This window comes from Pygocentrus nattereri, chromosome 9, assembly GCF_015220715.1.
Source record: "Pygocentrus nattereri isolate fPygNat1 chromosome 9, fPygNat1.pri, whole genome shotgun sequence".
Taxonomy (NCBI): domain Eukaryota; kingdom Metazoa; phylum Chordata; class Actinopteri; order Characiformes; family Serrasalmidae; genus Pygocentrus; species Pygocentrus nattereri.
In genome coordinates, this window is record NC_051219.1 from 45,121,139 (window position 1) to 45,147,977 (window position 26,839).

Sequence of the window (26,839 nt, forward strand, 5' to 3'; positions counted from 1 at the left end):
AGCCTCAGACCAAACAAAACACAAAAAAACACAAAGAACAGAGGTAAAGAACCCTTCAAAGGATGAGATGTGTGGGTGTGAGGAACCCTTGTCCATTTAAAAGAACTTCTGCATTATGTAAAGGTACTAGCAAGAGCACTTAGATCATTATCCCTCCTCCACCAAACTTTATTGTTGGCACAATATAGGCAGGTAGCATTTTCCTGGCACCATCAGACTGCTTGAAGTGTGCTGAAATGTCATTCATTACTCCCGAGTCCAGTGGCAGCATTTAATTCTCTTTAATAATTTAACAATAACATATTTGGAAAAAATCAAAAACAGAAAATATGGCCTGTGCAAAAGTTATGCCTCATCTTATATTTTGTGTTTTACCTTTTCCAATATGTTGAACTCAGAAAATGCTATATTTATTTGTTCTGTAGAGAATGTGTTGACTTATTGTCATTTAGAAAACCAGCAAAATATGTTATTTGACTGGGGGTGTCCAAACATTTGCATGTTACTGTAGGTTTCAGTACTAGTAGTCATGTAGGTGTCATGTAGCCTTATGAATGCAGCCCTTCATTTCTTTCAATTTGTTGTAAAGGTTATGCTTGTAATTCATGCCATATGGTGTCTTAAGTACATTATTTTTGCCAGCAGTGGGACGAAAATTGGTGAAAGAAAACAAAAGAATCTCATTTGAGGTTCAAACTCATAAGAAGAACCCGTTAACATGAAAACCCACGTTGAACGACGGAATCCATCAACAACCGGTTTCACATTTTTTGAACGAGCAACTCCACCGTTCCAGGCAAAAACAATGAAAAGTGTGCGCGTCTGCCAAGCCTTTAAGGAAGCATTAGGGATTAAGATGATAGGCTTTATTTGGCTAAGAGGATTTTCACTGTTGACACGCTGCACAGAACTATCACTAATCAGAGCAGGAGAACTCCATTCTACTGCATTTCCATACACAGCTGGAAAGATGAACAGGCTCTTGCAGGACCATCATGTTTTAGCACATCTAACTGGGGAAAAGTTTCCGTATGAGTATCGTTTCTTCTAAATAAAGGCGGTCTTATGCTGCATTGGATGGCCAGGAATTCCACCACTTCCTGGTCCATTCTTTAATGGTTTGTGAATAGCTCTCGGGATCAGGCTTTGTTGGAATCTTTGTCAAAGGCTTAGTTCGTCTCCTAGCCTGGAGAGAGGCTTTGCTGACATATGTCTCCTCAGTGAATCTCCTTTAGTGCTTTGCTGGAGTGGTGGGGCGTGTTGGAGGTGTGTTTTTGTGTGTGTGTGTGTGTGTGTGTGTGTGTGTGTGTGTGTGTGTGTGTGTGTGTGTGTGTGTGTGTGTGTGCAAGAGAGAGAGAGAGAGAGAGAGAGAGAGGGAGGGAGTGAATGTGTGGCTTAGTGGAGCATGCCGAGAGCTTGGACAGTCGGGCTGAATGTGTTTAATATCATAGCCGCTCCCCTCCTGGGCTCCGCTTTAACGGGGAATTATTGTGTGGATGTGTTGTGGACACTACCTACTGGACTCGTTCAAGTAAGTGCAGAAGTTCCTCCTGTTTTTTGTGGTGGTGAAAAGTTAAAAAAGTAAAAAAGAATGAAAGTAAAAGAAAAATGATGGTGCTACAAAAATAAGGGCGAGAAGATTCTTAAAAACACGGGTGATAAAGAATCTTTGCACCATATAGAAATTCCACATTTGGTTCCCTAAAGAACCTTTCAGTGGATGAGATGTGTGAGTGTGAGGAACCTTTTTGAAAGGTTTTAAAGTCAAAAAACTTTTTTACTCACGAATCTCTTTGCAAACATGTTTCTTTTCAAGTGCCAGATGCGCGAGTGTAAAGAGTGTTTCTAAAGTTTAAACCACTTCCACATTCCACATCAAATTCAAAGATTTCCCTGGAACCAATTAATTCAGGACAAGAAACATTTCGGAACCTTTACTTTTAACAGTGTAGCTGAAGTTGAGAGCAATTGAGTTCTCAACTTTTCAACCATGGTTCTTCTCTGGAATTGTTTAACAAGCCCTTCGTGGCACCTTTCTTGAGACTGTAGTGTAAAGGTTCTATTCAAATTAGAGAACCTTTACATCATCTGGAGGTCCTTCACACTCATGCATCTCATTTGCTAAGGTTGTTCTCTAAAGAACCATCCACTGAAGGTTTTTAGGGAACCAAAAGCGGTTCTTCTATGGCATTGAACTTCTATAACACCTTATCTTGGACCGATGATCGGAATATCTTCTCTGGTCAAATGTTCTTGGACTTTTATTTGAGAACCTCTCATATGCTTGTTTTGCTCTGATGTGACTCAGATCTGGTGTTTTCAGAGCTGTGTGGACACAAATCTGATCTTCTCAAATCCGACCTGAGCCACTTTCATACGTGGTCCTAGATCGGATACGTATCCGATTTGTGCTTTTCTCCACTGTGTTGTGCCATCATTCAGCGTTACCATGGCAACAGCGCCGAACACGTTAAAGCCTGTAAACGGTGGAAAAGCAGCTCGTCTCACCTTTTTCTCCTCCGTCTGGCTCTAATAATGAAGCTGAGAGCTGATCAGAGTTAATGATCTTCTCAGCGAAGCTCGTTCTGCTCGTTAGTTTGTGCTGATGATGCAGTGATTCAGTCACATGACGTCACTGAGTAGGAGGAGCTCATGAGGGTCAGTTCAGGCTGGTTCATCACATTAATGACCGATTTCAGTCACTGACCTAAACGAGTGTGAACCATCGAGTCAGAGAGATCGGATTTGAGCGATGAGGCTTATAAGTTCTCAACTTCTGCTACACCTTTAACAGCAAAGGTGGTTCTTGTCCTGAATGAAAGGGTTCTTGGAAAATCTTCTGTGGAATTCGTGGAGAACTTTCACATGATGTAGAAGTTGTTTTAGCTTTATTAAAAGTGTTGTTTGCTCTCACACATCTGACACTTGGAAGAACCATCTGTTGAAAAGTTCCTTGAGAGATTAAAAGTGGTTCTTCAGTGGCATCACCCCTCAAGAACCCTTTCTGGCAGGTTTAGGAGTGTAGACAGTTATCATACACTCTGGCTTATATGATGTGGTGGACTGTTATCAGAAGATCTGCTCTTGGACAACAGATTTGAATATCTTCTCGGCCTGCATATTCCTGGACATACATTGGAGATAACCTCTCATTTGCCTCTTGCAAAGATCCTTTGTGTGTAAATGAAGTGGTGTATCGCAGCACCAGTCTAGAGTTTCAAAGTTACTCTGCATTTTAAGGGTAAAAATGGTTCTATAATACCAATATAACCAATAAAACCAATAAACATGGATTTTGTTTTGTATGTATATGTTCTAGGACCTTTCTTTGTAAATTGGAGCAGCCCTTTCTATCAGAACTTCTTTCAACTCTAAAGTGGTTCTTCATACTCACCCATCTCATTTGTAAAAATGTTTCCTTTGAAATGTTCTTTAGGAAACCAAGTGGTTCTTCTCTGGCTTCGCTCCAAATAATCCCTTTTGGCACCTTCATCTGTAGGACAGTATGTATCCTCTGTAACTACTGGGTTTCACAAACAATGTCAATCTTTGCAGCTTCATAATGCTGTCATATGTAATAATGACACTTTGAATAAGAACTCTTTTCATTCCTTCAGACGTTCAGTGGTAGTTTGTGTACATACTGGTTGAATGTTGATACCCTGTTGTCATCATAACACAGATAAGCTGGTCACATGGATTACAGAGTTAATCTGGATTCTTCCCTCCAACACAAACACCTCAAGCTTTTTGGTCTGTCTACTAACTTCACTCCTCCTCATTGGCTGCATTATCCATATGTATTTAAACTGAAAGAATATTTCTCAGTATTAATGTTAAAATGTTCAAATTAACCAGTATGTAAATAGCATTGCTGATTACTGATATTACTTCCAGAACCCCATTTCCCAAAAAGTTGACACATTGTGCAAAATGTAAATAAAAACAAAATTCAATTATATGCAAATAATTTAAACCCTATATTTCATTGAAAACAGCACAAAGACAACATACGAGATGCTGAAACTGAGAAATGTTATTGTTTTTTGAAAAATATATGCCCATTTTGAATTTGATGTCAACATGTTTAAAAAAACTTGGGATATAAGCAATAAAAGGCAGGTAAAGTTGTTTAATGCTAAAAAAACACCTGGTGGTTGATTGGCCACAGGTCAGTAACCTGACTGGGTATAAAACGAGCGTCTAGAGAGGCGGAGGCTTTCAGAAGTAAAGATGAGGAACCACTGTCTGTGAACACACTTTGTTGCTGCATTCACAAATATAAGTTAAAACTAAAATGCAAAGAAGAACCCAAATATAAACAGGATCCAGAAAACGCTGCCACCTTCTCTGGGCCTGAGCTCATTTAAAATGGACGGAGGGGAAGTGGAAAAGTGTCTGGCGGTCCGACGGATCAACATTTGAAATTCTTTAGGAAACCATGGACACTGTGTCCTCCGGGCTGAAGACCACTCAGCTGGTTATCAGTGCTCAGGTCTAAAGCCAGTATTCATGATGGTTTAGAGGGGCATTAGTGCTCATGGCGTGGGTGACCTGCTCATCTGTGAAGGCCCCATTAAAGCTGAATGATATAAACATGTTTTATCAACATCTGCTGCCGTCCAGACGACGTCTTTTTCAGGGAAGGCCTTGATTATTTCAGCAAGACGATGTAAAACCACGTTCTGCATGTATTACAGCAGCTAAACTGACCTGCCTGCAGTCCAGACCGGTCACCACTGAGAACATTTGGCACATTATGAAATGAAAAATATGACAAAAGAGCCCCTGAAACTGATGAGCAGCTGAAATCCTATCAAGCAAAAATGGGACAACATTTCACTTTCTAAACTACCGCAGCGTCTATTCAGTTCCCAAACACTTACAGAGCTGTTAAAGAGGAGGTGATGAAACTCAGCGGTACCAACTTCCCCAACTTTTTTGGAATGTGTTGTTGGTAACAAATTCAAAATCTTTCAAAAAACAATCAAATTTCTCAGCTTAAACATTTGATTTGTTGTCTTTGTATTACTTTCCTTTGAAAATATCGTTTACATGATTTGCATATTTAAATCAAATCAAATTTATTTGTAGCGCTTTTTACAACTGATGTTCTCACAAAGCAGCTTCACAGAATTCCAGTAAAGCCTAAAGTTTTAAAATGAATGTAAAACCCTCAAGTGAGCAAGCCAGGGGCGCCAGCGGCAAGGAGAACCTCCCTCAGAGCTGAGGAAGAAACCTTGGGAGGAACCAGGCTCACCAGGGGGGACCCATCCTCCTCTGGTCGAGCTACCTACAAAATATTGACCAAAAAAAAAAGGACTCTATACATGACGTAGGTAATATGGAATATCATTGCGTTCAAATTTTATTTACATTGTGCAAAGCTTCCCAGACTTTTCAGAAATAGGGTTGCACTCAGTAACACTGAAAAGGGAAAGTGTGTGTTATTTCTAACCAGTTCCATTTCTGTAAACTGAAAGTCAGATCTGAAAACATGGACCAAATTAGGTAACTTCCAACTAAAAATACCCTCACACCTTCAGCTTCAAGCTCCTATTAGACTGCCGCAGTATTTCCTCTTTAGTAAAGCTGATTACGTTTCTGGGAGAGAAACTCATTCATTTCACCATGTCAGCAGTTCTGATGTGATTATTGCTGGCACATCCAGCACGAAGTTGTCTATACAAGTTCTAGGTAGAGGCCATCCAGGGTTCATCTGCTTGTTCTTATTTACTGTTGGGCTCGGGAAGTTCTGCTTAAATCTGCTCAAAGACCTAAACTCAAAGTTGGGCCTGGTATATCATTGTTTATCAGTCAGACTCTTAATTAAGATTAAGTGATACTTTTTTGATCCCACAAACGGGGAAATTCCACCTCCGTGTTTAACCCATCCATAAAGTGAAACACCACATACACACTAGTGAACACACACACACTAGGGGGCAGTGAGCACACATGCCCGGAGTGGTGGGCAGCCCTATCCACGGCGCCCGGGGAGCAGTTGGGGGTTAGGCGTCTTGCTCAAGGACACCTCAGTCATGGACTGTCGGCCCTGGGGATCGAACCGGCGACCTTCCGGTCACAGGGCCAGATCCGTAACCTCCAGCCCACGACTGCCAAAATGTTGAGAAACGTGAAATGAAACGTTGATAGAGAAAAGAGGAATGTTCCTCACAAAACGAGTGTGATTGCAATGAGATTTTACTCCAAGTAACTGTGGAACTTTTAAGGCGAAGACATTTTTTTCATCCAACCCAAAAACGTCAGTTTGGAGGAATAAATAAGATCTTACAGTTGAATGGAAAGTCAAACATTTCATGGTTTGTTGATTTTCTAAGTGAGAATAAGTTAACACACATACACGTACGTCAACACAACAAAACAGTTTATTTTTATTTAATATTATTTTAAAATAAGTATTCAATGCCTATTTTGCTGGTTCAGTTTTGACATATTTTGAATAAGCCATGGCAAAATGTTAAGTAAAAATGAAATGAACACACAGCTCACAGATTTTGTGAAACAGCCCTTTTAGTGGCTGAGTTTGACCCTCCTGCTCTACAGCGAACTTAAATACAGATTTTATTCCTGCAAAAAATAGTGCAAAATTTATTTGCTGGAAAAAATAAAGCGTGAAGTATAAAATGTGGCATAACTTTTTTCCCCAATATGTTCGAGCCAGCAAACATGGTAAGTATGCATTAAAATGTGCAGAAGGGTTTTCTCTATAGAAGATATGCCCTTATTTTCAGACAGGGAACAAGAAGTCTTTTAGCCAGGGGCACACAAACTTTGCCCTGCTCCACTTTTTACCATGTAACACGTGAAGGGAAGCTACCCATTTCAAAAAAAGTCCAATAAACAAACAAACAAACAGATAGATAGATATATAAATCAGATAAAACAGGCCTTTTCTTCTTTTTTTCCTCTCTATGGATGTGAAATATTGACATGGCACCTGTGCTTCAGCCAAATTCTCAAGGTTAACATGTTTATTTAGTTCCTTAAGTATGTCTGTATCTCTATACATCCAAAGGAAAACAAGTATCTCCAAAGCATCTCCTTTACAGGAGAAGGCAAAAACTTTATTAAATTTTAATGTAATTTAATGTAAAAAAAGATGTCATTTGAAGTGATTTTGGAGCATTTCTATTGGTCCAATCAGCATGAAATTTAGCATGATATAAGGGCAGCTGCCAGGTCCAAACGGTGTAGAAAAATAAAAATAGACAAAAATGGAGATCATTAAAAACGTGTTAGGCTTACAATGTATTTAAATTTTTATTCAAACAAATATTTTTAGCAATAACAACTTCCTGATTCATTAATTTAGCAATATTAGTTTTTAAGTCAATCACATAGAATTCCATGCGCCCCGAAAGTGCTTGTCCCCACAGTCGTGTATGTAGCATGAGACCATATTTTCTGCAGGTTTAACTTCGATAATCTCTACATGACTATGGAATATATGAATTAAATGACATAAAGTAAAACAAACATCAAATAAATATTATAAAGTATATAATAAAAGCCCCCCAGGCGTCGTGTCACTGGTGTGACTGCGTGACAAAAAACTCTTATTTTGAAATAAAAGTCACGCCGATGATGTCACTCGACCCCCTTTGACCTGTTGTCTGAGGATCTATGGAGAAAAGCTCATGGTGAGTCCACTGTGTCTCTCAGCTCTCAGAGATCTTCTCATTCAGCTCATGATCTCATATGAAGCTTCTAGCTGACGTCACCGGTGTGACCGACTTTATTCTGAGGTCATTGTGGAAAAATAGAAACACAAATGGATTAAATTCCATATTTTAGTGGACGTTCCCTGATGGACAGCGTGTGGTTTGATGCTCTGCAGCAGTTATTGTGTAAAATGCATTTTTCAGTAAAAACGTCTCTGGTGTTTCCTTTATTATGTGGAACACCGATGACGGTCAGTAACACCAGTGACTCCTTTGGAGAGGTAGAACATTGGAGGTTTCTGTAGAACGACCCAGATACATGTCTTTTCTTGAACAGCGATGATGCATATATGGGTATCTGACATGTATGGTATTTCTATGAGCATGTAGAAGAGCATAAGTGTTTTCATTTCTCCTGTTTGTCTTCTACTCAACGCTGAGCAAGTCACTGTCTACAACATCTAAACATCCAAATTAGAATTCCTTGCCAAGAAATCAATCCACGGGGAGCACTATCCATTACCTCTGGCTATTATTTGGACATTCAATGTCACTGAAGCAGTTGTTGTTCATTTGCAGTGGCAGGTAGCTGCGGAATTTCACCCCTGCGTTCCATGTTTCGTGAGTTTGAGTGATTAAGTGTGGAATGAGCCTTTGGCTTGTGGAATGAGCCCTTGGCATGTTTACTATAGCTGGGTTTTGGTCCATTAGGCCACTTGAAGTCATGACACCAATGAAGAGAGCAAGCAAACGGTTTGTTACCTGGTTTGTTTGCAGTGTTTTTCTATACTTGGTTTGGTTGCAGTTGTTATAGTGTAGCAAAGTACACACAGGCGTTCAGTGACTGATCAGGAATTTCCCCAGGACCCCCTGTATTTTGCACTTTGCTTGCATCTTATATTTGTGTTAATGACCTAACATTGTTGGCTTCTTAAAGTGCTTTACCCTATTCTCGACTGTTGAGTTAGGTTCTAACCAGACTGGGCACTACCCTGACCAGTTTTAACCCACTCTTGAAGGATATGTTGGACATAAGTTAAAGACCCTCTGGGCTTAAGAATGAGGTTTTTAAGCGGTTAACTTTTCTTGGTTTATTATGGTTCACTGCTAAATGTATTATTATTATTTATTATAAAATTGCTAAATTTCCTTTGGGATCAATAAAGTATCTATCTATCTGTCCGTCCATCCGTCCGTCCGTCTACCTACCTACCTACCTAGATGCTAGTCGATGCTGACAGTGAGTCAGTTGCTGGATGATTATCGATTGTTAAATTGTTCCACATCTTCCATTGAAAATAAAGAAAGTTTTTGCCCTCTCCTGTAAAGTTACTATTTTGGAGCAACGATATATATATATATATATATATATATATATATAAATATATAAAATTATAAAATAGATAATATAAAAAAAATGTATTTGCATAGTCTGTGTTACATTGCTGAGAAAGGTGTTAATATTTGAATGAACAAAATGTATAGAATATTGATTAATAATGATATATATATATATATATATGAAATAAATAAAATAAACAGTGATTATCTGGATGTTGGTGTGTGTGTTGACCCATCTCCAAGCCTCTCCTCGAGGAAGTCCAGTATTATATGTAGTTAAAAAGCAGCTCCTGGTTTGACCAATCAGTGCTCAGTAAATTGAGCTCATGATGTCATTGATGATATTAACGAGTCTCTGTGGCGGCTGTGAAGGTGTCCAGGAAAAATATGGACCCGAGAAATTCTTGTTACTGTTTATAGTTTTTCTGTTTATATGAACTATGAATGTGACTTTATTCTGATGTACATTGTGATGAACTCTTTCGATCATCAGATGAACTCTTTATATTTACATTTACATTTATGGCATTTTTCTGACACTCTTCTCCAGAGCGACTTACAATTTGATCATTTTACACAAGTAGGTGAAGGTGGTGTTGGGAGTCTTGCCCAAGGACTCTTATATATATATATATATATATATATATATATATATATATATATATATATATAATGTATTAGCTGTGAAGGAATTCATGTATATTGCATGTTTGTTTTTATGGGCCTGTTCTTCAACTGTGGCCAATAGTCAGAGACCACTGTCCATCACGTTCTAGTAACAGCATTCGATGCTAATTTTTTTCTTTCCAGCCTGAGGTGAAAAGGTTTTTAGAATGATTTGGCCTGGTTAGGCTAGAGCTTACTCTAAATCCGAGATGGCAGTGAAGGCAGATCCCGCTTGAATGCTTTAAAGCCCTGGAGGAAAACCCCACTGCTGTTCATGGAATCAATTGCTAAATATTTTGTCTGTGCTCTGTGTTCATATTTCTCTTTTTAGATCTCTCGCTTCTAAGACTCAGTGACGTGTCTTAGCTTAGAAGTCGGTGGAAGCCAGGATCTTCATCAGGTTGATGTGATGAGGGGGCTCGGGGGCCTTGCTGTTGGGCTCCTGCCGGCCTTCTTATCTGCTGCCTTTGCTGTTTATATTCCTCCTGAGGGTGAGTGATCTGACAGTAACATTCTTCAGTGGTTGCTGTTCTTGTCTTTGTCCCATTAATGTTAAAACGTTTTCTCTCACTGGAATAATTCTCCTTTTCTTCTGTGGTCGTTGCCATAAAAAAGCCTCATATCTATGGAATGGTAACTTTACAGCAGAAGGAAAAAACTGCTGGATCATGATCATGCTTCTGAACATAACCCCCATTATGAGTCTGCACAGTCACACACTACTCACAAAAGTTCGGGATATTTGGCTTTAGGGTGAAATTAATGGAAAGTGTAAAAAGTTCACACTACAGTGATGTTACATCATGAATGTCGGGCGTTTCAGCAGAAGGCTGCGATGGTGATTTCCTCACCTCTAACAATTTACTGAAGCAAAAGCCGACAGCAGCGGTGGGTAAACCCCAATAAACAATCTCAGTGTCTCAATAACTCGCCATGCGCCCTTCAGCATCAACTACAGCTTCACAGCGACGTCTCCTGCTGTTCACCAGTCGACTCATTGTCTGCTGAGGCACGGCGTCCCACTCTTCTTGAAGGGCGGCCCTCAGGTCATTGAGGTTCTGGGGTACCGAGTTCTTCACACATAAAGATGTGGTAAAAGAGCGGTGATCTTGGAGTGAGAGTGAACACTGCACTCGCACTCTGCCTTCAAGTAGCTTTTGGTGCTTCATAAAAGTGATGCTTCACATCAGTGACACTGTGTGTTCTTGTTCTGCAGTGGAGCAGCTGCCAACAATCACCGTCCACCCTCCAAAATCTCTCATCGCCCTGCCATTTGATGAAAGTATCACTCTGACCTGTGAAGCCAAAGGAAACCCAAAACCAGTGTGAGTAACCCCAACACTTCACTGACTGATGTGCTGCTTTCACCATTCAGTTAAAGCAGGAGTGTCAAACTTATTTTAGACAGTGGTGGACAGTAACTGAGTAACTGAGTAGATGTAATTAGTTACTGTACTTTAGTATTTTTGGTGTATCTGTACTGAAGTTTCTCCGTTCTGGGCGACTTTTTCCTTTCACTCCACTACATTTCAGAGTCTAATATCTGACTTTTTCCTCCTACATTTTGAGAAATCTGTCGTTCCTTTTGGTTTCTGTGTGTATAAAAACGTAACATGTCAAAACGAAAGAAGCGCAAAGCCAGAGCACCAATCAGGGCCCAGCGGTCACTTTGTTTAGAGCTGGTTTTGACCTGTTGGTCATACCGACCCAGTGCAGCACGCGGTTCAACGTCAGCGCAGCAGCGTAAAACTTTGGGAGAGTCTGTTCAACATAAATGATGAACTAACCTAACTTTGTGTAAATAGAGCTCAATATAGAAATATGTCCACATATGCAGTCGAGACTGACGCGGCTTTTTTCTGAATTTCTACAAACACCATTTCATTTTATAGTAAATGAGTTTGGGCTGGTTTATGTTTATGAACAGACGCCTACAGATCAACATAGTAAAGGAGCTCATCTGTGATCCTGAGTTTAAAGCCAGTTTTTATTCAACTTAAACTTGGAACTAAGTTGTAAATAAATCTGAAACTGAAACTTTGCTTGTGTGTAAAAAGTTAAAAGTTATTTATATTATTAAAAAGTCCACAAACCAGATTAAGCTGAGCGTTCGCTACACAACTTTTAAAATCCTAGCAGGTTTTAAAGCAGGGAGCATCACAAACTTTAGTCTTGCAGAACATTTCTTGTCTTTTTGTCATGAGGGCTCGACACAAGACAATAAAGCAAAGAGAATATAACACATATAACAAGTGTCTACTACAAATAAAGGCCTTTACTCACCGAGCACATTTTATTAGTGTGATTTAGGACAGGATGGGCCTGTGTTCCTCCATCACCCAGTGCAATGACGGCCCCTGTAACAGAACTAGTGGTTAGCGTTTTCCTTTGAGAACATTCAGCCTTCTAGCACTTCAGAACCCTGTGCTGGCTTTCACCCTCCTAGTGCTGGTGATATCATGTGCCTGGGGAGTCGTAACTGGTGGGTGGAATTGGATACGTCTAAATTGGGGAGAAAATTGGGAAAAAATAAAAACATTTTGCAAACTTTCGCTGGTGACATGAACACAAAGACCAATCAGGGTCGTCTCTGCTGTTGGCATGACAACAACAAAGATTATATATCAAGCATCTACACTGTTGGAAATGAAGGTTCTTTTCAGGTCCATTTTTCATTCATCAAGATACAAGCAGCGTAAATGTTCTCTCAAAAGTTACAGCAGTGGCTTCAGGGTCTGATTCTGAACCTTATGTATGTTTTTCCCAGGTGAAAAGTTCCTATTTGCAGCTTTTCATAACCGAATGTTTTAAAAATAAAAGCCAAGGCGGGGTGTGTGGAGTCGGTACAGCTTAGAACAGATCATTTCAGAGGATTATGGTTCAGTTATGATCCCTGACTAACGTCACTGAGATGGAGCCTTGAGGGGACCACCCCAGTGACAAGAGGGGCACTGACTGAGTGACAGTTTGCTGCCTTTATTCATTCCAGCGGCTAGAACTTTTTCACAAACGTCAAAGAGTCCGTCTCTAAAAGCAGCTCAAACTGGGCCACAAACATCAGAGTTCATATGTGGAAGCAGTCAAAGTTTCTGCTTCTGAATGAAGTGATGAAGCTCTTCACGCTGCTTCCACTTTTCCAAAATGGAAAGTATCCCAGTGCCTCCGTTTGCTTATTCTGTGGGGAGCGAAGGATGTTTTATTTGCACTTGAAGACATTCAGTCCGTTTGTTTTCTGCTTTGTCTCATGAGGACCTGTTTTTCCGAAATGGAAAGCCTCCTATACACTCACAGATGCCGTTCATTCCAAAGAACCATTAAATATTTTTCCTGCTTTAACTTTCAACACGAAATTCAAAAACCACTGTGATGTGTAGTTTTGATTTAAAAAAAAAATTCTAATAAAAATATTTCATATTTTGTGTCATTTACATGTTCACACAAGCCATTGTGAAAAGAAACAGCAGTGACTTTGCATTGTGCATATCATTACGCACAAAACAAAGGGTCGTTGGTTAGAAATGGAATTGCATTCCCCCTGAATAACTTTGCATTCCTTTGCAAATGTTTTGCATTCTTCTGAAAATGCATTGGATTTGAAAAGGAATGCAAAATCATTCAAGGGGAACGCAGTGCCATTTTTAACCAATGATCCTTTAGAGTCTCCATAAATTTGCATCAAGTTCAGTGTTTAATGGCCTTAAGAACTCAAAATCCCACCACCCTGCATTAACACAATTAAGCCAATTTAGACCAGTGTTCTAATAATTTGTCCCACCCATCGATCGGCCCTACTTAGCCTGTGCATATCATTAGTAGAGCTTAGTAACTTCATATTTTAAAGGTTTATTGTCAGTTTAGTATAGACTGAGCTTAAAATTACTGCTTCCCCCCTAATAAGGTAATTTAGGCAAAAATAATCCAACTTATTCTATTAAAGCAGGTATTTTTTTCTGATAAACAGATTTAGAAAAAATCTATGAAAAAATACCTACCTACACATTTCAATGCTGGTAGTATTTTCAGACAGGAATGCAACAAAATATCCTACATTCTCAGGAAAACTACATTAACCCATCACTGGGGTCAGTACCCCTCTCATCACTCGGGTGGGACCCTCAGGGCTCCATCTCAGTGCCTTTAGTCAGGGAACATAACTGAACCATAATCCACTGAAATGATCTGTTCTGAGCTGGACTGACTCCACACATCCCGACTCGCCTCGCCTCCAGGCTTTTACTCCACTGCTCTGTTTTAAAACATTCGGTTATGAAAAGGAACAAATACCAACTTTTCACCTGGAGAACCTGATTTAAGCTCCACAATCAGACCTTAGACCCACTGTAGAACCTCTGAGGGAACATTTACACTGTTTGTACCTCGATGAATAAGAATTGTACCTGAACAGAACCTTCATTTCTAACTGTGTACCAACAGTTTTATTCAGGGCACTGCCTATAAATACGTGCTGTGGTAAGACATTTCAGCAAGGTAGCACGCTTTTTCTGAACACTGGACCTGCTCTGGCAAAACCACTGAGTGAGGAATGCAGGCATCACAGTGAGAACAGGAGAATATTCCACTACAAACTGGCAGCTGACGTGAAACTGTAAAGAGAGTGGCTTGACGTCTGTATTCATATATTACATGTATGATAAACATTTGTCTGTGTTTAACAAGCAGCTCCTCTGTTGCACGGCCTGCTGTACACATGGCTTGCATACATGGCTCTTCTAGCCCGTTGCATGAGTCATTCATTCTGGCCTCTCACACTACAGGACTCATAAATGTTGTAAGATGTAAAAAACATGTTTGGAAATATTGGAAGGCCTTTGATCACTCTTCTGATCAACTCAGAAGGCTAAAGAGTGACTCGTTTTGCCCTCGAACACTACCAGAAATCAAGCTCCAGGCCTGGGATTTGTAAAAATTTGTCGGAGTGGGAAATCTGACTTAAAATCTCAGAAGAAGTCGTGTAGTTTAGGCCCATCTGACTGATGGTCAGACTAAAGTGCTGTTCCCTTACAGCAAGTAGGGCCTGGGTTTGATTCCCCGGTGGGTGACCAGGGTCCTTTCTGTGTGGAGTTTGCATGTTCTCCCTGGGTTCTCCGGTTTCCCCCACAGTCAGGTCAATTGGATTGCCCCTACTTTGCCCCTAGGTGTGAATGTGTACGTCTGTCTGTGTTTCTGCCCTGTGATGGACTGGCAACCTGTACAGGGTGTGTCCGTCCTTCTGCCTGATGACTTCAAGACTCCAGCAACCTCCTCGACCCAGAAGGAGAAGCGGCTTAGATTATGTGTGTGATATATTCTTCAGTAAGAAAGGCCTTTACATACTGAACGTGAGACAAATAAACAACATAAAAGAGAATGAGAACATAAAAGAGAATGGTTTCAGAGAAATCAGCTGAGTTTGAGCAGATCTTGGAGATGCAGCTCCACACGAGACGAAACAAATAAGCTGAAGGTCTTCAAGTGCAAATAGGATCCAGTTCTTTGGGTCACAGAACGGACAAACAGTGAAACTGGGTTGCGTTCCATTTGGGAAAAATCAAAGCAGCATGAGGATCTTCACCATTTCATTCGGAAGCTGAGACACTGAGTTCTTCCACTTATGACTCTGATGTTTGTATCCCAGTTTAAGCTGTAGCTGCTTTTTCTGATCCTTTTAAAGTTTGTGAAGACGTTCTAGCTGATGGAGCACAGCTGCTCCGGCATCTTGGGTGTTGCCATGCAAATGTCAAGACGAATGTGATTGGTCAGAGTGAAAAGTTCACAAAGATGGGTCATTCCACTAGAATGGTTCAAATTGGACTTTGACATTTTCAAATTTTTTGCTTAAATGTATCATTGATCTGTAAACCTCACAGTCAAACATGTGACGGGGTCGAGTGTGACGGGGTTGTGATTTTTGCACAAAATGGCCGCTGCTCTACATACTGTATACCAGAGAGAGAGCACATGGCATGCATGAGATTCAGAATTAGCATATAGTTTTGAAATAAAAAAACCTTTTTTTATAAGTAATAGTTTTCTATCTTTTTTTCATGTGACGGTGTTGAGTCACTGAGTTTGGCGACCACAATATCACAAGATAAATGACCAAAATTAAATAAAAGAAGGAAGCCACTTGCCTGTCTTTGCTGTCCTGTTGTCCAAAAGACTTGAGTGATGTCACTTCTTGATGTATATGGATCATATGGATCATACCATTGTTTTTGTGGGGGAGATTCATTTGTGTTACGGGGTTGAGGGGTTACTTAGGTACAGAACTAAATAATGTGATTTTAATAAATAATTATCAATTAATTTTGAAAAATAATATCACAAACAATTAAACACAGACAGTTGTTTAGGTTGACATCAAAATATATGGACTTTTTTATAGTTGTATTTGGTATATTCTAAGTATACTTTCGTTGAAGGCCATGAGGGACATGACAAAATAGGTGGTGTCAGCAAAAATAAATAAATAAACAAAGTTCTCATAAAAAGATCAAATAAAAAAAAAATACACTGTATTAAAGGAGATATTTCAATGTATGTGTAAAGCTGTTAAAATATAGATTTTTGTGACCCAGTAGATAAAATACACCTAAAGAGGAGATGAGGACTCAAAATGTGCCATTTCCATGGAATGACCCAAATAATTTTGCCATCTGAAAAATCACGTTTGGTGTCTGAGATGCTGTCAGTTACACATGTGCTTGAACGATTTTCGTCAAATAAATGACACTAATTATTCATGCTTGGTGTGAAACGTCCTTTAGCCTCATAATTCTGACTAATTTAATCCCATTGCCATTCTCACTCCAGGTGTGTTCTGCGTTTTTCATTCACTTGTCAGAAGAAGTAGTGCTTGGAGATGCTTGCTAAGCAGTGATTGGTCTTCATTATTTTGCAAAATTGTCACAATTGGCCCCTCCCAGTCCTGTCCACCTGCTTTTGTTTTGGTTTCAGTCTTCAATGTGCTTTTGTTTACTTGTCCATGTGCTTTCTTTGTTTTGATTCTTCCCTGTCCTGCCCCCTTGTTTCTTGATTCCGCCCCTGATTGTTCCACCTGTGTCGTTATCCCTGTTGTATTTGAGCCCTGTGTTTTCCCTAGTCCCTGGCTGGTCTTTGTATTGTATTATCATGCTGTTTGATGTATGTCTGAATTGTTTGGTAGGGTTTGAAGTGTTTTGTTCGTATTGTTTGATATCTTGTCTTCTGGCCTCCGTTGTGTTTATCCTGTGTTGTTTATCACGTCTCTACTCCAATCTCTCCGTGTTGGCTACCTGAACCTGGTCCATCTTGACCCTGAATATGGATTTGCCCCTAATAAATCTCGCTTGTCTCCGCATATGCGTCCGCCTCATCATCGCTCCCCAACGTTACACAAATGGTCAAGTAGTCACTTGATCCACAGGATGACTTTAATTTAGAGCATGGATTCTAAATTAATCTGGCTGGCTGGATAAGAACCATAGTCATGATATGTTTGACACCCTGACTTAAACTGTTTATGGTCCAAAACTCTTTTTATGTTTTTAATGATGGCAAATATCAATATTATAATTAATAGATGGTCATATGTGTTCGTCACTTTACATTTAAAGGACATCATAGTCAGAACTACAGTCAAGAGGAGAATCACACATTGTTCATTTATTTAAGCTAAATTTCAGTTTATTGACTGAAGTCAAAGTGAATAAGGAAAGGCAGATAAAAGTACTCAACATTAGTGGGATACATTGGTAAAATACATCCAACTACACTCGCCGGCCACTTTATTAGGTGCTAGTAAAAGGCTGGACCCCCTTTTGCCTTCAGAACTGCTTTAATTCTTCGTGTCAGACTTTCAACAAGGTGTTGGAAACGTTCCTCAGAGATTCTGGTTGGTTATTTGAGTTCCTGTTGCCTTTCTATCATCTGGAACCAGTCTGCCCATTCTCCTCTGACCTCTCACATCAAATAGGCATTTTCGTCCACACAACTGGCCGTTCACTGGACATTTCCTCTTTTTTGGACCGTTCTCTGTGAACCCTAGAGATGGTTGAGCGTGAAAATCTCAGCAGATCAGCAGTTTCTGAAATACTCAGACCAGCCCGTCTGGCACCAACAACCACGCCACGTTCAAAGCCCCTTAAATCCCCTTTCTTCCCCGTTCTGATGCTCGGTCTGCACTTCAGCAAGTCGCCTTGACCACCTCTACATGCCTAAATGCACTGAGCTGCGGCCGTGTGATTGGCTGATTAGCTATTTGTGTTAACAAGCAACTGCACAGTACCTAATAAAGTGGCTGGTGAGTGTATATTTCAACACGAAGGTCTGTTTTCTTTATGTAGGTATATTTCTAGATTTTTTTTACAAGTTTTGAACACTTACTAGTAGTTTTTTTTAAGTTTTAAAGTTTTGTAATTTGATATTGTACATTTGGACACTAATAAGTATTAATTAATTAATAATAAACACAGCTTTTAAATATGGTGAAGCACTTTTTGCATAAGCTATTAACAAATTAAATATGTCTGAAAAGACAAACGATGATATAGGTGTCTCAAGACTACTTCTGAGTGCTATGAGATATGACTATGAATTGGACAGGTTCCGCTGGACTAAGAACGGACAAGACTTTTACCCCCATCTGGAGAACAAGCTGATAAAGTTCGAGAACAGTGGGAGTTTTGTGATACCAAACAACAAAGGCCTGGCGAAATATCAGGGCAAGTACAGATGCTATGCCTCCAACAAGCTGGGGACAGCAGTGTCGGAGGAAACTGATTTCACTGTGCCCAGTAAGTCACTTTCCAGAACTGTCCTTATTGCCTCACTGCTGTATATTGGATGTTTAACAATCACATATTGTTATTGTGTTTGTTGCAAAGCTCCACCCAAGTTTCCAAAGGAAAGGATAGAGCCAGTGGTGGTGAAAGAGGGAGATTCTGTGATCCTGGAGTGTAATCCCCCCAAAGGCACTCCACCTGTACAGCTCTACTGGATGACTATGGGTAAGTCATTCACATACAAGGTTCCACGGCTGTAGTTCTGGGAGGTCATAGTCCCAAACAATAGGGATGCATTATATAGATAACGTAGGGATGCGCAGGGCACAACCTAACATGAGGGCAAATATAATGCAGCTTTTTTATGCAGTTAAATAAATTAAACTAGAATATATTTTTGGTCGCTTTCTCATATTATCCAAGTTTCTTTATCTACAAATTGTCAAAATATTTCTTAAGATCTGCCATGGACCATGATTTTAGTAAATATTAATAGTTTGCTGGCCGCTCATGTATTACACCTGGATTACTTTAATCTTCTTCTTGGTGAAACTGCTTTGAAGCATATAAACACTTCATGGCAAAAGCCAGGCTACCGTGCAGCCTCCACATGACGGGGTTAGTTTTCATAGTGTTATACAACCTGATGTGCGTCTCCTCGGCGATAAATCTGTCCGGGTGGCATTAAAGTTACATGTGTTGGGCTGTAATTTCTATTAATCTGGATGTGTGCCACACACGCGGTCATATGTTCGTTTCTCTGATAGATTTTATTTTGTTTCTCCTTCTGCTCTGCTGTCCCAGTGTAGAGAGGATGAGGCAAAGTTCTACCACCCAGACCAAGACCATCTTTAACCATCTAATTTAAATATATTTTAAATATCTTTAAATATCTGCTAAATGTGTAAGGAGGCAGAATAACTCAGACGCTCGCGGTTAAAAAAACGAGTGAGGCTTTAATGTTTGAATCGTAATTCGAAACCGTGGTCAGAAAACAGGCAGAGGTCGAATCCAGCAAAGGGCAAAAGTCAAAAGCAGGCAAATGACAATATATAACGAAGACAGTGCCGATACAGATGGCACTAAAATCTCAGAGTAGCGCCTGTAAAACAGCACATGACCTCAGAATGCAAACAACCGCTCAGGAGTTTACCAGGAAACAATACTTCACAACAATCCTATTCAAAGCCCAGGCTTATATACTATCCACACAGGACAAGGAACACAGGTGTTGCGTGTTAGTATCCCAGGGATTGTGAGTGCTGATTGGAGCACTTAGCAGAGTCATAGGTCATTTGAGATCATGTGTATCCTGGGAAATGGAGTCCTCAAATAAGTCAGAGGGATGCGTGACAGTTGTGCCCTGCTCCCAGGTTTATATTGCCACAGGTTGTGATTGCATTGCAGAAAAAGCATTGGGGAATCAATAATATCGCAAAGTTGTTACATTATTTTGACCAATTGGCCAATTTTGCCCAGGTTTGTTGGCTTACATGAATGCCTTGATTCACAAAAAGACAAACAGAAACAGTCATCCTGCACTGTGATTGGTCGAGATGCTCACAAAGCTGTGATTGTTAATGATCAACAAAGTGAAAGAATGCATACGCAATAAAAATTGTTTGTTGCTAAAGGCAACAAACGTAAATGTGGCATTTTTCTGAAAATTTGAACGCATTATTCTACCTTTTCGCAGGTCAGCAAACAAACAGTAATTCTAGATGAAAGTGTGCAGAGGTGTGTTCTCTGTAGAGGAGCTGTCCACCTGTCTTCACTTACAAAGCCATGTGATCCCTGCGCGCGGCTGTATATGAGAAGGCGCACTGCGAGGTCGATGTGGCTGTGATATACGCTCACGGCTCGACTTGTTGTTCCCCAAATTCTGGTTTTACATTTATGGCATTTGGCTGGCGCTCTTATCCAGAGCGACTTACAATGTTGATCATTTTACACAGGTGAGCGAAGGTGGTGTTAGGAGTCTTGTCCAAGGACCCTTATTGGTATAGTGTAGGGTGCTTGCCCTTGTCGGGGATTGAACCCCAGTCTACAGCGTAGAAGGCAGAGGTGTTAACTACACTACACTAACCAACCAGCCTTTTTGAGCTGAAGTTTTTATGGGAAAGAATTCCTTTTAATAACAGTGCTATCTCTTCATTACTATCTCTTTCACTTTCTCTGTTTATTTCTGGCTGGTTGTCAGCTTCACAGTTTCACTGCGTCTTTTAAACCCTGCACTTTCCAATCACCAGCATCTCCCAGGCGATGCTGTGTGCACTTTCACACGATCAGCTACTGGCTCAGTAAATTTACCATTAATACACATTCTGGCCACATTCACTGACTTTGCACTGCGTTTGCTGGTTACATTCCTGGTGGAATGGTTTTTTTGCAATTATTATTAATGATACGTTACATTATTCATTGAACATTTGCATACTTTACCTTGTTATACGCTGTTGACACTTCCTTTGGTAAAATCACTGTAATGCGTGCCCTCTTGTAGCTTAATGCTTTAAAATGTAATTACATAAATACATCATTCTGAAGGAATAACATTGTCATTTGATTTAAATCTGCACTTCTGACTTTCGGGAGGGTTAAAGTAAAATTCCTCCAATTTCTGCACAACTAAAACAAGTAAACGAAGTCATTCGAAACGAAGTCACACTAAAACTCGACTCACTGGCGTCACTCAGTCATTTTAAACTTTTAATATCAAACCACCTTCAGACAGCCTGCACCTGTTCTACTTAATCCTATTTATTCGTAACTTTTATTTTTGTGTTAGTTCTCCTTAGTTCTTTATCTCTTTTTATTTATTTATTTATTTCCTCTCATTTTATTTTAAGTTTTTTTATCATTACTTTTTTAATTTGTGATATTGTTTTATTACCTTACTAATCTCTTATCTATTTTTAATCTTAATTTCTTACCTTTTAAATCTCAAGTTCTATTTTTTATCTACTTTTATCTTTTATTCATTATTAATTTAAAATGATTAAATGTAGTTATTATTTTCTTTGTCATGTCACTCCGTTTTTGTAAATGCTCGGCTACATTGAAAATGAAGGTTGCCCTCAATGTACTTCCGAGTCAAAATAAAGGTTGATTGATTGATTGATTGATTCGTTGTTTGATGTGAAATGATCCATTCTAGAGAAACTCAGTGATGGTAATAGTAACTAGACATCTGAAATGTTTAATACCTCCAAACGTTGCCTCTACTACTTACTACATGAAGTAGACGCGAACATATTGCCTCAAAATGTATTGCTTTACAATATGGGCCTAAAATATATGTTTATAACTACATACATAGCAGAGAGGTACATGGGTCTTTCAACAGAAATGTCCATTTTTGTGTAATATTTGTGTAAAAGTGTGATGTTTACAGATATGTCACACTTGAAAAACATGTCATGTTTACAAGTTATTTATATTTTAAAAGAAAACAGAGTTACACCTTGTTGCGCCTCAATTTATCAATATTGGTCTTTAAATCAATCATTTAGAATTCCAATCACTACAGAAGAGCTCGTCCCCACAGTTGTGTGTGAAGCCGAGGACATATTCTGAAGAAAACGTGTTTTTCTGCTATTTTAACTACAAAAATCCATACATGACTATGAAATATATGATTTAAATGACAAAGAAAACAAATAAATACTATAAAATATATTAAGGAAGTTCCCCAGGAGTCGCGTCGCTGGTGTCACCGCGTCACAAAAACTTTTTTGAAATAAAAGTCACACCGATGACGTCACTCGACCTCCTTTGACCTGTTTTCTGAGGATCTATGGAGAAAAGCTCATGGTGAGTCCACTGTGTCTCTCAGTTCTCAGAGATCTTCTCATTCAGCTCATGATCTCATATGAACCTTCTAGCTGACGTCACTGGTGTGACCGACTTTATTCTGGGGTCACTGTGAAGAAATTGAAGACAAGTGGATTTTAGTGGAGATTCCATGATGCTGTTTGATGCTCTGTAGCAGCCGTTTTTTGTTTTTTTTTGGTAACATGCATTTTTAATTAAAAATGTCTCTGGCGTTACCTTTATTATGTGTAACACCTCTAAGGACTGGTAACACCAGTGACTCCTGTGGATAGATAGAAAAGTGGATGTTTCTGTAGAATGACCCAGGATGCTCACGCTCACTAGTCATTCTGAAGAGTAAATAAAATGAATAATTGTACTTTTACACATTATCACCTCCGTTTTCTATCACCTCCGTTCTGAGCTTGACATTTTCTCTACAAAGACCACTTTGTTTATTATTGATCTATGCAGAAATTTGAAAAACTCGGGGGAATTTTCCTTCAAATATAGTTTACACATGGCCAAAGGCAGCTGTATTCACCCCGAATCGCAGACATTCAACCGCTCAAAGGTGGAAATCTCTATGGCAAAGCAGCACTGCATGGCTTGAGGCCTGGAGACTGTAATAGTGGACACTTACTGCTGGTGTCCCCACATTGAGGTTTGAGCTTTTTGAAAGATTGCCTTATTAGTGGCTCTGGGTGCTCATGTGAAGCTAACCGGCCTCTTGGTATTGTTCCCAGGTCTTCAGCACATTGAGCAGGATGAAAGGGTGTCCATGGGCCTGAATGGAAACCTCTACTTCTCAAACACTCTGGTGAAAGACAGCCGCAGCGACTACTGCTGTTTCGCTTCCTTCAGTGCGATTCGCACCATCGTGCAGAAAACCGCCATGGCTATCGCCGTGACGCCCCGTACGTATTTACCACAACCGCCCCTTTAATTACAGACACAGATACATTTGTTGTGCGTGGTCTTAAACAATAAGGACTTTTCTGATGCCTTGTGTGCTTCCAGTTAACTCCAGCAGCAAGACAGAAGTCAGGGGTGAGTCACCGTTTATACTTTTGTTTGTCTTGATTTTACTGTTTTAATGTTTTGATGGGTGGTTTTCCATCAGACTCATGTAGTGACGCTTCCGTGTGTCGCCTCAGGTTTAGAGAGGAAGCCAAACCTTCTGGTGCCCTCTGGTGATCAGTCCCAAATAAACCTAGTGACAGGTGAAGAGCTGGAGCTCGAGTGCATTTCAGAGGGATTGTAAGTTTGTACTTTTGCTGCTGCTATTTAAATGTTACAGTGTTTTAAATATTGTTCATTATTTAATCTGTCTACTCTTTGAGTTGCGTACTGTGAGTTTCACCCTTCCATCTCTCCAATCTTGAAATCATGTATTTATTAAAACCTTCACTTTCACTGACCTTTCAGATTAAACAAACACTCGACGGGCTCTCAGTAACATGCCAAACACACACGATGGTTAGGATTAGGATTAGGACCAGGGATAAGGTTTAGGATTAGAGCCAGGGTGAGGGTCAGGTTTAGGTTTTGGTTTGAGGTTAAGTTTGGGTTAGGTTTAGGGCCAAAGTGGGGGTTAGGATTAGGTTTAGGCTTTGGGTTGAGGTTAAGGTTAGGGTTAGGATTAGAGCCAGGGTGAGGGTTAGGATTAGGTTTTGGGTTGAGGTTAAGATAAGGGTGAGGATTAGGGCCAGGGTTAGCCTTAGGATTAGGTTTTGGATTTAAGTTAAGGGGAGGGATAGGATTAGTGCCAGGCTGGGGGTTAGGATTAGGTTTAGGGTTGAGGTTAAGGTTAGGATTAGGATTAGAGCCAGGGTGAGGGTTAGGTTTAGGTTTTGGGTTGAGGTTAAATTTGGGTTAGGTTTAGGGCCAAAGGTGGGGGTTAGGATTAGGTTTAGGTTTTGGGTTGAGGTTAAGGTTAGGGTTAGGATTAGAGCCAGGGTGAGGGATAGGATTAGGTTTTGGGTTGAGGTTAAGGTTAGGGTTAGGATTAGAGCCAGGGTGAGGGTTAGGATTAGGTTTTGGGTTGAGGTTAAGATAAGGGTGAGGATTAGGGCCAGGGTTAGCCTTAGGATTAGGTTTTGGATTTAAGTTAAGGGGAGGGATAGGATTAGCACCATCTTGGGTTTTAGGATTGGGTTTAGGTTTTGGGTTGAGGTTAAGGTTAGGATTAGGATTAGAGCCAGGGTGAGGGTTTAGGTTTAGGTTTTGGGTTGAGGTTAAGGTTAGGAATAGGATTAGGGCCAGGCTGGGGGTTAGGATTAGGTTTAGGTTTTGGATTAAGGTTAGGGTTAGGATTAGAGCCAGGGTGAGAGTTAGGATTAGGTTTTGGGTTGAGGTGAAGATTAGGGCCAGGGTTAGGATTAGGTGTTAAGGTAAGGTTTTGCGTAATGGAATTAACGTATTAACAAAACATCGACTTAATGTCAGTAATGAATCAACAGAAAATCTACAGGATATTTACTTCAGTGTCTTCAGACGCTTCACTACTACTTCACTGATATGTTGTTGATGTGTTACTGATAACCTGTTAAGAGTTTATTAATCATCTATAAGCCCTACTCCAAATAAAGTGTTACCAAAAAAAAAAAAATGTTCCCAAAGGAGTCCCTGACGTTACGTTCCCCTTCAAAGAGACACTAACGTTCACACAGGTAACTACCCAGCCACACCTTGGCTGCCAGATTCGTCACATGCATCTAAAGGCTAAAGGAGGTATTTCTGAGGAGATCCCTCCACTGTGAGAAGACGCCTCAGCACTATGGGTCTGAAAGGATGAGTAGCTGCCAAGAAGCCTTTACTGAGGAAATGAGGAATGAAAAGTAGCGGACAGAAGAGACTAAATTCGGCTTACTTTGACTGTGAGAAGTAAAACAATGCCTCTAAGACTGAACTGAGGTTGAGGAACAGTGTCCCTGCAGATTTCTTTAAAAAACTCAATTCAAGTGGCCAGAAAAGCTTAGAAGCTGTAATATGGGCAAAGTGTGGAAACACAATACCAAGAAAAATATATTTAGTTGCTGAAGTTTCTATCAAAAAATGTTTTCTGCTGTTTTTCCTGATGCTGAAAAATGAATGACTGGTACTGTTAATGGCTGTTTTGAGTGGAAATGAAGTAAATAGAAGGCAGCCTTCTGACTTTTGCCCAGTACTGCCTATAAAATAGTCAAATGTTATCTTTGTATTGTTCTCAGGCACGTGATGCCATGTTTGCCATGTTTAAGCTGAAAAACCTGCAATACTTTCTTCATTTTAGCCCCACGCCAAAGATAGAGTGGACCAAGCTGGGAGAGAAGTTGCCAAAACGTTCCAACATCAAGAATTATGGAAAACTACTGACTATATCAAAAGTCACAGAAGAAGACAGTGGGAAATACATGTGCAAGGCCAAGAACTCCGTCGGTGAAACTGTCCACTACTTTCACGTTGAAGTCGAAGGTTTGCAGTCATTTTTTCAATATAAACAGCAGGTTTGACACTGTTTGATTCCAGTGTCCATGAATTGAGCATCATAACAATATTTTTAATATCATAATGTTTGAAGCATTGTGTCAGAGATAGGTGGGGGTGCTTGGATTGAGAAGTGAGACGCAATATTATTGATATCATAATCAATAAGCAGAGGATGATTCAGAGGTGGGCAAAAGTCATTACATTTTGACGAAAGATGACAAGAAAACCACAGTTTAGCCTTTTAAGTGATATGGCATGATGAACTGTGCTTAATCTGTCTAGAGACCGTTTTGATTTCAGTCTGGTTTTAATGAATGAATGAATGAACATATGTCATGATTAATGTGCAGTGCTTTGTGAAAATATCCATCCCCTTGAAAGCTGTTGATATTTTCTGGATTACAAATTAAACTCAATTTACACTCACCAGCCACTCGCTAGTAAAAGGTTGGACCCCCTTTTGCCTTCAGAACTGTCTTAATTCTTCGTGGCTGACTTTCAACAAGGTGTTGGAAACGTTCCTCAGAGATTCTGGTTGGTTATTTGAGTTCCTGTTGTCTTTCTATCATCTGGAACCAGTCTGCCCGTTCTCCTCTGACCTCTCACATCAACAAGGCATTTTCGTCCACACAACTGACCGCTCACTGGATATTTCCTCTTTTTCGGACCGTTCTCTGTGAACCCTAGAGATGGTTGTGTGTGAAAATCCCAGCAGATCAGCAGTTTCTGAAATACTCAGACCAGCCCGTCTGGCACCAACAACCACGCCACGTTCAAAGCCCCTTAAATCCCCTTTCTTCCCCGTTCTGATGCTCGGTCTGCACTTCAGCAAGTCGTCTTGACCACCTCTACACGCCTGAATGCAGTGAGCTGCGGCCGCGTGATTGACTGATTAGCTATTTGTGTTAATGAATCATGTACCTGCATAGTTAGTTTATTTCTAACAGTGTAAATAAATATATTTCTCTGTAATGCTAATATAGGTAGATGTAGACCCGGTCAGTATCGATATCTGGACTTCTGTAAATAAAAATGAGGACATTGGCCCATAATTTCCATATTGGTGCCCGGTTGGAAACTTTCACAGGCACTGTGTATAAC

The 26,839-nt window shown here is 40.0% G+C and overlaps 1 protein-coding gene across 2 annotated transcripts in view; it reads left to right on the forward strand.

Moving 5' to 3' along the window:
* Window positions 1-1,415: 1,415 nt before the first annotated feature.
* Window positions 1,416-26,839, forward strand: part of chl1a (cell adhesion molecule L1-like a) — a 90,558-nt gene continuing 65,134 nt past the window's right edge. For both annotated transcript variants that reach the window (XM_037540971.1, XM_037540972.1), the window contains exons 1-9: window positions 1,416-1,531; window positions 10,024-10,183; window positions 10,909-11,017; window positions 18,276-18,466; window positions 18,557-18,679; window positions 23,014-23,184; window positions 23,288-23,317; window positions 23,425-23,527; window positions 25,542-25,723. In XM_037540971.1, coding sequence (XP_037396868.1) covers window positions 10,102-10,183; window positions 10,909-11,017; window positions 18,276-18,466; window positions 18,557-18,679; window positions 23,014-23,184; window positions 23,288-23,317; window positions 23,425-23,527; window positions 25,542-25,723 — 991 coding nt within the window. In that variant the 5' untranslated portion in view covers window positions 1,416-1,531; window positions 10,024-10,101. The remainder of the gene's footprint in view (window positions 1,532-10,023; window positions 10,184-10,908; window positions 11,018-18,275; window positions 18,467-18,556; window positions 18,680-23,013; window positions 23,185-23,287; window positions 23,318-23,424; window positions 23,528-25,541; window positions 25,724-26,839) is intronic.